The sequence below is a fragment of the Rhinichthys klamathensis genome, unplaced genomic scaffold (genome assembly GCF_029890125.1).
Source record: "Rhinichthys klamathensis goyatoka isolate OS25496 unplaced genomic scaffold, OSU_Roscu_1.1 h1tg000561l_1, whole genome shotgun sequence".
In the NCBI taxonomy this organism is placed as follows: Eukaryota; Metazoa; Chordata; class Actinopteri; order Cypriniformes; family Leuciscidae; genus Rhinichthys; species Rhinichthys klamathensis.
The window spans coordinates 310,454-322,454 of record NW_026607027.1 but is presented as its reverse complement, the minus strand read 5'-3'; the positions used below and the strand labels follow the sequence as shown (position 1 = coordinate 322,454).

At 39.7% G+C, this 12,001-nt stretch overlaps 1 protein-coding gene across 7 annotated transcripts in view; it reads right to left on the bottom strand.

Moving 5' to 3' along the window:
• Positions 1-12,001, bottom strand: part of trip12 (thyroid hormone receptor interactor 12) — an 82,566-nt gene that overhangs the window by 32,692 nt on the left and 37,873 nt on the right. For all 7 annotated transcript variants that reach the window (XM_056239390.1, XM_056239394.1, XM_056239393.1 and 4 more), the window contains 5 exons: positions 4,927-5,032; positions 1,354-1,490; positions 1,104-1,187; positions 561-656; positions 311-462 (listed from right to left, as the gene is read on the bottom strand). In XM_056239390.1, the coding sequence (XP_056095365.1) occupies positions 311-462; positions 561-656; positions 1,104-1,187; positions 1,354-1,490; positions 4,927-5,032 (575 nt within the window). The remainder of the gene's footprint in view (positions 1-310; positions 463-560; positions 657-1,103; positions 1,188-1,353; positions 1,491-4,926; positions 5,033-12,001) is intronic.

Genomic DNA, 12,001 nt, shown 5'->3' with positions numbered 1-12,001 from the left:
ATTTCCCTAATGTAATCTAAAGTGAATTAATATACAGGGATGGGCTGGGGGAAGGGGGGATGGTTTCGGTTGGCATTCACCCAGACCCCTTGAGGAACAGAGGTCCACCACCAATAGACTCACACAATCCTGTGAAACTGACTTGAAGGCTTTTTAAGGACCTGCAGCGACCCAGCAACCAGTATCTGGGCATTATTATTTGGCGATTTGAAGAATTTTTTTACTCCTGTCTAATTGGGTGTTCTTGGCCAGCATAAACTACAGTGTGGACCAGGCTTTAGTCCAGGTGAATTTCCTGATGCATACTCACCAGGGCAGGTACGACGCTCTTGACAGGAAATCCTCCCAGCGTCTCCTCGTTACCCATCACTAGCAGCTGGCACATCTCTATAGCAGCCTGGAGTTGCTGGGATTCATCACCTGTAGCCTGCAGCCCCTGCAGCAGCTGCTGTGCCTTTGAGCCTGCAAGCGCAGAGGGAGACAGAAGGCCGACAACTTGAGCAGAAGAAATACTTAATCATCCCACAAAAATGTCACAAACATCAGTCAAGGTCACTCACTAGCTCCACTCCCAATGGTCCTATGAAACAGCTGAGACATACGGGGCCCAAAGGGGCCAAACAGGTGAGGAGGAAGACCCCTGGCCTCCAGCAGAGCTGTGGAGAGAGCAAAACATGAAACCTCACACACAACTAGACGTTTGTGTTTTATTATGCTTTGATCAGTCTTGGTCAAATGTTAACAAAGGTTTTTATTTTTGTCGATAACGAAGATAAGAAAATTGTGCATCGTGATGATAATTAAGCGATTTTAATTAAAACTGTTGATTAAACTACGACAAGTAAACAAACAACACTGCAAGATACTTGCAATGCACTAACACCATTTTTTTCCTAAATCTTCATTCTAAATACAATGTTGTAAATACTCCAATCACATCTATAATCTAATAATCATCTATTCAATGTTGAGATTTGTGCAAAACATAATACTAACATAACACTAAGAACACATTTTTTTTCTTATCACTGAACATATAATTACTTTATCTTCACGAACTGTATTTTTAGAAAATGAATGATATAAAAATAGAGCAAACATGCCTTGCAGTCTTCCCATTTCAGAATCATCTGATTCACTCTCTCCAGAGGTGGTCATGCCAACAGCTCCAGCTACTGAGCTAGATGCTTAACAGCAGAGACAGAATGAGTATAAGAGATCGATGTAGAATAAAACATACGTTGTCAATAAAACATACGTTGTGTTAAGGTACCGTCAGTGTTTTCTTAACATACACATCACAGTATCACATACAATATATAATAAAATCTTAGGGGACTGCAGCTCTCTTACCTGACGCCCCTTGGGGCGTTTCCTCTGTGCGCGCGGCCGATGAATTGGCCCCATCCTGGTTGTTGTCAGAGTCGGCCATTTTCTCCTGTCGGCGAGCTTCGGCTGTCCCGCGCTTGCCCAGGCCTGAGCCTCGCCGACTAGAAAGGTATAAAAACACAACAGTGAAAGGGAAAGCCCAATATTCTCAATAAAATTTGCATAATACATACTACACTAAAACGATGGCAAACAACCAAAAATTATTTACTTGAATAAAATGTCCATAATCATATAGTGCAGGGTTTGACAGTGTGTTATAAATATATAACACACACAGAGTTGTAATCAAAATTTTTCAACCCCCATTATTACTTTACAGACAAAATTGACAGACTTTCAGCTGTTTCAGCTTCTGGCTTAATTTCTGAGGAGTCTTAGCCCATTCCTCATGAGCAATGGCCTCCAGTTCAGTAATATTCTGGGGTTTATACAGGTCCTTCTCAAAAAATTAGCATATTGTGATAAAGTTAATTATTTTCCATAATGTAATGATAAAAATTAAACTTTCATATATTTTAGATTCATTGCACACCAACTGAAATATTTCAGGTCTTTTATTGTTTTAATACTGATGATTTTTTTTTTTTTTTTTTTATTTAACCCTTATTTAACCAGGGAAATCCTTTGAGAACAAGTCTCTTTTACGAAGGAGCCCTGGCCAAGAAGGCCGCAATAAAAGTTCCACATAAAATACAAAATATAATAAATACAATAAACATACAAGACATAATACATTAACAATACAATGATTCAGCCACGCTTTATAAAAAAAAAAAAAAAAAAATACAATGGCCTTACAACAGTTAGAAATACATGTAAAAAATTACAATACAATAGACTTATCCTAATTTGGGATAATACATACTACACTAAATTTTGGCAATTTTGGCACTATTTTGGCATACAGCTCATGAAAACCCCAAATTCCTGTCTCAAAAAATTAGCATATCATGAAAAGGGTCTCTAAACGATCTGAATCAACTAATTAACTCTAAACACCTGCAAAAGATTCCTGAGGCTTTTAAAAACTCCCAGCCTGTTTCATTACTCAAAACCGCAATCATGGGTAAGACTGCCGACCTGACTGCTGTCCAGAAGGCCATCATTGACACCCTCAAGCAAGAGGGTAAGACAGAAAGAAATTTCTGAACAAATAGGCTGTTCCCAGAGTGCTGTATCGAGGCACCTCAGTGGGAAGTCTGTGGGAAGGAAAAAGTGTGGCAAAAAACGCTGCACAACGAGAAGAGGTGACCGGACCCTGAGGAAGATTGTGGAGAAGGACCGATTCCAGACCTTGGGGGACCTGCGGAAGCAGTGGACTGAGTCTGGAGTAGAAACATCCAGAGCCACCGTGCACAGGCGTGTGCAGGAAATGGGCTACAGGTGCGGCATTCCCCAGGTCAAGCCACTTTTGAACCAGAAACAGCGGCAGAAGCGCCTGACCTGGGCTACAGAGAAGCAGCACTGGACTGTTGCTCAGTTTTGCATGTCATTCGGAAATCAAGGTGCCAGAGTCTGGAGGAGGACTGGGGAGAAGGAAATGCCAAAATGCCTGAAGTCCAGTGTCAAGTACCCACAGTCAGTGATGGTCTGGGGTGCCATGTCAGCTGCTGGTGTTGGTGCACTGTGTTTTATCAAGGGCAGGGTCAATGCAGCTAGCTATCAGGAGATTTTGGAGCACTTCATGCTTCCATCTGCTGAAAAGCTTTATGGAGATGAAGATTTCATTTTTCAGCACGACCTGGCACCTGCTCACAGTGCCAAAACCACTGGTAAATGGTTTACTGACCATGGTATTACTGTGCTCAATTGCCCTGCCAACTCTCCTGACCTGAACCCCATAGAGAATCTGTGGGATATTGTGAAGAGAAAGTTGAGAGACGCAAGACCCAACACTCTGGATGAGCTTAAGGCCGCTATCGAAGCATCCTGGGCCTCCATAACACCTCAGCAGTGCCACAGGCTGATTGCCTCCATGCCATGCCGCATTGAAGCAGTCATTTCTGCAAAAGGATTCCCGACCAAGTATTGACTATTGAGTGCATAACTGAACATAATTATTTGAAGGTTGACTTTTTTCTTTTGTATTAAAAACACTTATTTTATTGGTCGGATGAAATATGCTAATTTTTTGAGACAGGAATTTTGGGTTTTCATGAGCTGTATGCCAAACTCATCAGTATTAAAACAATAAAAGACCTGAAATATTTCAGTTGGTGTGCAATGAATCTAAAATATATGAAAGTTTAATTTGTATCATTACATTATGGAAAATAATGAACTTTATCACAATATGCTAATTTTTTGAGAAGGACCTGTATATATAACCAAGGCTTTGTAGGCAGTGAAAGACAAATTTTACAAATATAAAGGTTGAAAAACACTACATGACCAAACAGACAACTGAGAATCACACAAGTAGAAGTTAAAGGTTACTAAAATATCATAAAATAAACACTTCAGAAATTGAATAATTATTCATGTTTTGAGGTGTCAGGTCTGTGTTAAGTGCAGGGCCGCCCTGCAGTGCAAATGGTGCGATCCCACTGGGCCCCGCAATGAACAGACAGAGGGTGACATCACCACCACAATGCAATCACTGCCGACCGCTTACGTTACCTCGCACTAGGCCCTGCCCCATGATTGGGACGGCCCTGATTCAGAGTATTTCATATCAGCTTAGAACAAGCCTAAGCAATTCAAAATCAAGGACCAGAAATATCTGTTTTATAACTGTCGTTTAACATTGTCTTTGAGTTCCCAAACATTCATAAACAAATCTCTTTTGCAAGACAATACACAACATAGCACCAGATTTCTCATGAGGATGAACTGGAAGTTCCAGTAATGCAAGTAAGTGAACAGGAACACCCATCTGCAGTTACCACAAAATACAGCTGAGGGGATAGAGGGGGCTGATTAATGGTTCTAGTAAATCTAAGTAAATGAACAGGATTAGTATGGAGGAACCAACTACTCATGTATTGTCATCTCTGTATCAGATCCAGACACAATAGACCTTAGTCAGGGTAGCGTCATATATCATTTTTTTGGTGGGAATGAAAAGTGTTTTCTTGTTTTTTTTACTGTTTTCAAGTAGCACATGCGTTCTTCACCTGCGTGTAAGTAAATAACAGTCTATATCAGCGGGTGGTAGAAGTCTATACTCTTCATTCAAAAAGGGAAAGCGACACTACAACTGCGGATATACAAAATGTTAACAAATCAGAGCTTGATTACCATTTTGAATATGAATCATGTTGATCACTTACTTCATTACAGACGGCCTTGTCGTATATTCGCGTATTGGGATACCCAGATAAGATCATTAAAAAAAATTAGAACAGCCTTCTGTGAGTGCCCTCTTGACAGTCATCTGCTCATTTTCATTACTTTTGCTTTTTTATTGTGTGCTAGTTCACTAAGCTGGACAGCCAATCAGAGTGATCTCTCACCCATTGGCTTGATTTATTAGTTTGTGCATGTTCTAGATCAGTAGACTGTTCTGGATTGAAAAAGCTGGTGGTTCAGTACCTGGTGCTGGCGCAAGAGCCCGTGGTCTTTTGACGTGTGCTCCTCCGACAGCTGGGGAGCTCTGCTGGGGGAGACTCACTACGCTTCTTAGTGGACTTCCTCAAACCTAGAGACAGAAACATACAGCATTACACTCATAATAATCAGAAGGAAGGGGTAAGAGAGCAACAGTTAAAGGATAGCAAGCCATAAATTCAGACATCCCTCCTGCATTTTGATAGGAAAAAACACCAATTATGCTACCAGTTCTGAACGTGGCAACTGCGCATGAGCTGAAACTTTGTTTGAAATACATGTAATACAGGCTGAGTAAAAATCTCTCTCATTTTGCTGAACCAATTCTTAAGAGAATCCAGAAAACCAATCTTTCAGAAAGCCTTGACGGACACTGTTCAGTGCAGCTGTGTGAACAAATAAACCGCAGTAGACGTGACTGAAAAGGAGTGCGTGTTTTTATTCCATCCAAAATAACATAAGTTAACGATTGATTATTTTGCACTCCTGATAAATTAAAAAATGGCCAAACAGTGGTCAGATATTAAAACTGGAGTCTTAAATCTTTCTAATGATACACAGTTTGTCCAAATCAAGTAAGAGTGTGATGTTTTAACGTGCAGTGAATGTTGAACAAAAATAATCTGGGCCACCGATGTGGTGCAGGTTAAGGAGTTAATGTGCCGTGACAGATCTCAGTAGCACCTCAGATCAAGTGAAGCAGTCCTGCGAAGTGCATGTGAACGGATCATCTTTTGGCGAGTAGTGTCAGAAGCAGTGGAGTAAAGACTGTTTCCACAGAAACCAGCATATTCTCCACATAGCACTGTGTGTAAAATGAGTCACATCGTACCATCTACACTTAACGATAACATAAGCTCCTCATCAGCCATAGTCATATGCTCTCTTTCTGATTAAGCCAGAAACATATGCTTAATTACAAAGCCTAGTGTGCTGCCTATGCAGGTAGCATCTTAAGGCATAATCCTTAAATAACTTTGTTTCACCAAATTTTAAATGCCTATTTACACAGTCAAATGTCAGTGACAAACATTTTAATTTGAATGAGGGTCTGTTCAGACCGACAAAAACATTCTTGTGCCATCAATGCAACAGATTTTTGTTCTTTTTTTGTTTTTTTAACAGCGATGTGTTAATTAGGTCAATTTTAATTGATTCACATTTTGAAGAACCAATACTGATTCTTAAAGGGGTCAAATGATGCGATATCTTGTTTTCCTTTGTTATGTAGCTGTTTGTGCATGTATAATATCTGCTGAGTTACAAAGCTCAAAGTGTCAACCCTAAAGAAATTAGGGCTGCAACTAACGATTATTTTGATAATCGATTAATCAGATGATTATTTTTCGATTAATCGGATAAATTCAATTCGATTTGTTGTTTATTATAACTAAATAAAACCCGAAATCGGTAGCCTGGCTAACGTCAGACCACTTCTCATTGACATGTTCATTTTCTCGTATTTGAGGCGTGGTTTACGAATGCCCAGAGCCGTTTATTGGGTGCTACGAATGTCTATCAAATGCGCCTGTACGTAGCTCATAGCCAATCATTTCAATTATACCAGATGACGTATGTAGAGCGAAATAAATTAGCCAAGGAAGAAGATGATGGGTCCGAGATTTATTTGCGTTCTTAACTACTTATAACAATATCTAAGGCTGCATCGAAAGGTAACTTCGCGTCTGCTGCCATGTTTGATCCATAGGTATAAACAAACTGCTTCGGTGTGTCGCATAGACGTCGTCATCGTCTTGCTGCTCCCTCCCCGTTCTGTGATTGGTCCCCTCGCTGAGGCGAAAATTTGGTCCATGGTATCCAGACTGCCTAACAGCGTGAATAAAATCGCGCTGCGCAAAGGTAGTATGGGGAAACCCAGGCTACTAAATCGGAGTATTTATGTGTAAAAGTGTACTTTAAAAAGTGCAAAAGCTACACATTGTGTTTTACTAATATCAATATTTGCATTGTTTTTAATGATAATTGCTGATGGCAAGTTGACAACCATGATTAATGTAGAAAAATGTATAATTGTATACAATTATGTTTTAACACAATTTTTGTTCAAACAAATTTACACAGGCATGTTGTTCAGATGTAAGATATAAACTAAAAACATCTAAAATATAGAATTAATTTTAATTATAAATTGATCAAATAAATATAGAAAGACTGAAAACAAGCGTGTGAACAGAGAGCCGCAGTAGATCGCGTTTGAAAAACAATTAAAACTTAATAGTAGACAAATGCTATAAAAAGAGAACGGAATGGAGGTACGCAGCAAGCTAACAGGCTTGATTAAAAGGACAGGAAAAATTATGCATTAGTGCACCTGTTTCAACCAAATCACCAGTAAACGCTCCCCGTGACGTAAGCAGACCAACTAATCGATAATTACATTCGTTGACAACGATTTTCATAATCGATTATCGATTTTATCGATTAGTTGTTGCAGCCCTAAAAGAGATATTCTTTTTAGGCACACCTTCCTAAAACACTTCATTCAAACATGCCCCCACAAATCTACGTCAGTATGTGGGGGCAGAGTTTCATAACACCGCCCAAACGCGAAGCGTGCTCTGTGGGGGCCCCGCTGGGCATTACTGGTGTAGCACCACCCCAGCAGAGTATGTCCCTGGGCTAGAGGTCCAGTGGCACCGTAAACCGGCTCAATCTCTTCCATCTCAGACAGGGGTGGACCAGTATTACTTTATTTTATTTTTTATTCTAAACTGTTTTAATTATTCTTATTTGTTTTGATTATTTTAATTTCTTCTATGTAAAGCACTTTGAATTGCCATGGTGTATGAAATGTGCTATATAAATAAACTTGCCTTGCCTTGCCAAAATGTATTTACGCAAAGAAACAAGCAGTTTCGTTGCGAAAGTGCTTAAGCTTTATTTACAACACTGTTCCAGAACAGTCCAACTAAAATCTTCGACTGTGTGCTGCGCATTTTTCGGAGGACGGTTTCCAGAAACTGGGAGAGTAGCTATAAGGCCGGCTGTGCACAAAAGCTGATTCTAAAAAGTGGGGCAATTCCATTTTGCATGTACATTCTGGCGCTTCTGACTCACAGACATACTCAATATGTTTTCATATTTTAAGAATTTGCTACTGACTATTCGAGTTTTGAGCAGTATAGAGTTGCGCTTGCTTGTCGTTTCTACGATCACAAATGCAGACATAGTTTTATGTTTCTCATGCCCGTTGCGTGGCGCACGTAAAAATACAGTACAAGTCATTATAATCAGTAATTATGTCCACAATAAAATAAAACCTTACCAATCTGATACGATCTGGTCCAGTCGCGCTGACAAATTTGATCGATCATCTATATTTTCCGGATCAGATTCGGGCTCGAATTGATAAGGTTACCGACATCACCTGGCATTATTGCTTTGGGAGCTGATGTTCCAAATATGGTAAAGGCCATGACATTACCATCACATGCTTAAGGTTTTCGGGCCAATCACAATGCACTGGATCGCTGGCCAATCAGAGCACAATGCGCTTTTCAGAACGATGAGCTTTGTAAAAATCGGCGCGTTTCAGAAAGGCGGGGCATAGAGGAGCAACAATAATGTACAGTATGTGTAAAATACCGGTAATGACTTTTTTTAAACGTAAAACCACATTAACACATTGCATTAAACCAAATACACAAAACAATGTTCTTTTTAGAACCATCATATGACCCCTTTAAATCCCAAGAATCGATATTTGTCTATTCTGGGAAACCAAACAGTAAAGTCCGTTTTGGCATTCTTAAATGTTCAGTTCAAGCAAAGCGGCAGAGCAGACTCAGAGTGCATGTGAACTGATCATTTCTTCCGCTTTACTACTTTATTTTAGCACAAAATAAACATGAAATTAACATCAGAAGGTACAGAAAATTCTTAAAGGGGTGGTTGATTATGATTTCACTTTTCTAACTTTAGTTAGTGTGTAATGTTGCTGTTTGAGCATAAACAACATCTGCAAAGTTACAACGCTCAAAGTTCAAAGCAAAGGGAGATATTTGCTTTTAAAGAAATCGTTTTTTAAGGACTACAACAAACGGCTGGTAGGAACTACACGAGCTTCCTCCCGGGTTAGTGACATCACTAACCCTAAAATTTACATAAACCCTTGCCCCCGGAAACACGCAGTCCATGTTGAGAAGAGGAAGAGCTGTTGTAGTCACTGTGTACATCTCACAACAGTTCCTATACAAGCGATTTATAGATTATCCTGACAGAATATGCTAATTGAAGATAGTTAACTCCACATCAGCAACATAAATTCATCAACTAACCATTCAGAGACAGGACAGTTGCATTTTAAATGTTGTCACTTCTTAGTCTCTCCATCTTTGTCTGACTCCAGTTTAAACACAAAAGGCAGAACAGTTTCTGCCTTTTTAGCGCGTGTCTGCATGAGGTAATCGGAGCTGCTAACACACACTCTTGAAGCTCCGCCGGCGCCCACTGTGTCGGGAGCTGCAGCTCATTTGCATTTAAAGGGCCAGACAACAAAACGGTGCGTTTTTGCTAACCCTCAAAAAGTGACAACTTTAACATGCTATATAAAAATATCTGTGGGGTATTTTGAGCTAAAACTTCACATACACACTCTGGGGACATCAGAGATTTATTTGACATTTTGTGAAAAGGGCATTATACCACCCCTTTAACATTCAATCGTTTTAATTAATTTTTGTATTATTTTAAAAAGTACTTATATCTTTAAAAAGATTTCGATAAACTAATTAATAAACTAATAAGAAAAAGTAGATCAAGAATCGTTTTGGAATCAGATCATGACTCCCAGAATCAGAATGTGAGATGCCTAAAGATTACCAACCCTAGTAACAGTGTTGCATGCTCAAGATCGGGCCGCAAGTTCTGTGCTTATAATGCGGATAATTACCACAAACATTAATTCACTATCATTGTGGGTTAATGAGTAAATTAATCCATACAATTGAACAGATCAAATCAATTTGAAACCTTTCTGTCAGACTTCATTTCACAAACAGCCTATCTTATATCAGTAGTATAACCAATGGACCAGCCTTAAATAATGTGCCATCCAATGAAGAGTTGAGTGCCAGAGTTCCTTATCAAAACAAAGGCTTTGTCCGAAAGCTGAAGGCAACAAGGCATGTCAGAATCCAAGTACTAGATACTGAGATACCTTCATCTGATCGGTTTTTGAAGGCGGCATAGATGTATACTTTTCTGCCTATGATATCCCACAATCATATGGTATTCAATTCTTTGACACCTGAGCTTAAAAAAATATGGCATCTGAAAGTTGGTGGTCAGTGTGTAAATGCAAGTTTCTGACCAACTTTTTCCACTTTTGATGTCATTTCAAGTAGGGCTGCAAGATATATCGTTTTAGCATTGACATCGCAAAGTATAGTCACATGGCAGGATGTGCGATGTAGTAAGGCAAAACATATAATATCTTTGTTTGATTCAAAAGAAAAAACTTGCACGGTTCTCATATTTGCCTGATATAAGGAAATTTACTCCGATTTAATGAAGAAGAAAAAACTATTTACAAAGCAGAGTTGGTTCACGTTGAGCAGGCTGCAGGCTCACATGCACATGGCGAAATGAGCTAGGAACAGGAAAGAAGCACAGAAAATGGAAGATTTGGACGCAAAAAAGAAACGCATCATCAGTTATCTGGAAACATTTTGGCTTCAGAAAGAATGATGTTGACCAGAAGCAGGTACTTTGTCAGGAGTGCCTTGCAATTGTTGCTAAGGATGGGGCCGATCCGATCCAGTATCAGTATCGGGACCGATACCAGCATAATTCACGTATCGTATTTTCCCGATCCAACCTGCGGAGATATCCGATATCCATGAGCCAAGTCTGCGGTTTAATGTTGTCTGCTGAAATGACTCCAAAAGTGATTCCTGCCGGCTAGTGTGATAGCTGGCTGCAAACTGCGGAATGGATTTCCTGAACAGAGGCGCGGCTCAATGAGAGACAGAGTTATGAGACACGCCTCTGCTCAGGAAATCCATTCTGCAGTTTGCAGCCAGCTAGCAGAATGTCCGATGTGTGGAAATACTTCACACTGAAACCGCAGAGCAAGACAGCGAAATGCAATGTCTGCAAAGCCGTAATTCAGTGGCAGAAGTTCCCTCGCGTCGGGCAACACAACGAACGCAATCAAACATTTAAAACAGCACCACGTTAAAGAGGACGAGGATTTTTTTGGCCAGGGGGGAGAACAACTGGAGCTGTTTTATTGATAGTGAGTGAGTGAGTGAGTGAGTGAGTGAGTGAGTGAGTGAGTGAGTGAGTGAGTGAGTGAGTGAGTGAGTGAGTGAGTGAGTGAGTGAGTGAGTGAGTGAGTGAGTGAGTGAGTGAGTGAGTGAGTGAGTGAGTGGTTTACAGTTATTGCACTTTTCTTACATTTCAAATATTTGACATTTTAAAACCTTGATTTGTTGATGCTACAAGAGCCAGTGAACTTGATTTGTGCTGTTCAGATGCACACTGTTTTATTGATAGTGTGTGTGTGTGTGTGTGTGTGTGTGTGTGTGTGTGTGTGTGTGTGTGTGTGTGTGTGTGTGTGTGTGTGTGTGTGTGTGTGTGTGTGTGTGTGTGTGTGTGTGTGTGTAAGATGTTTACACTTGCACTTTTCTTATATTTCAAGACTCAAGTATTTGACATTTTTGGGAATGTAATAAATATTGACATGACAATCAATTTGAAACCCTTACATTTTTTTCAGATTTTTCCTGTTAACAGGATTTCCTGTTTTTCTGACCTTATACTTACCTTGAGTTGCCTTTTGGGACATACATGCATGCATACATATCATACTTGCCTGTTGAGAGGAGTTTATTTCAGCATCATATAAAATCAACAATAATGATAATAATAATAATATTAAAGCAAACACAGCTCTGGTATCGGAATAGAATCGGTATCAGCTGTTATACAAATTCAGGGATCGGAAGTGAAAAAATGTGGATCGGTGCATCCTTAATTGTTGCCACAACACGCGAAAACACGACTAATTTGTTTGATCATTTAAGTCGGCACAACA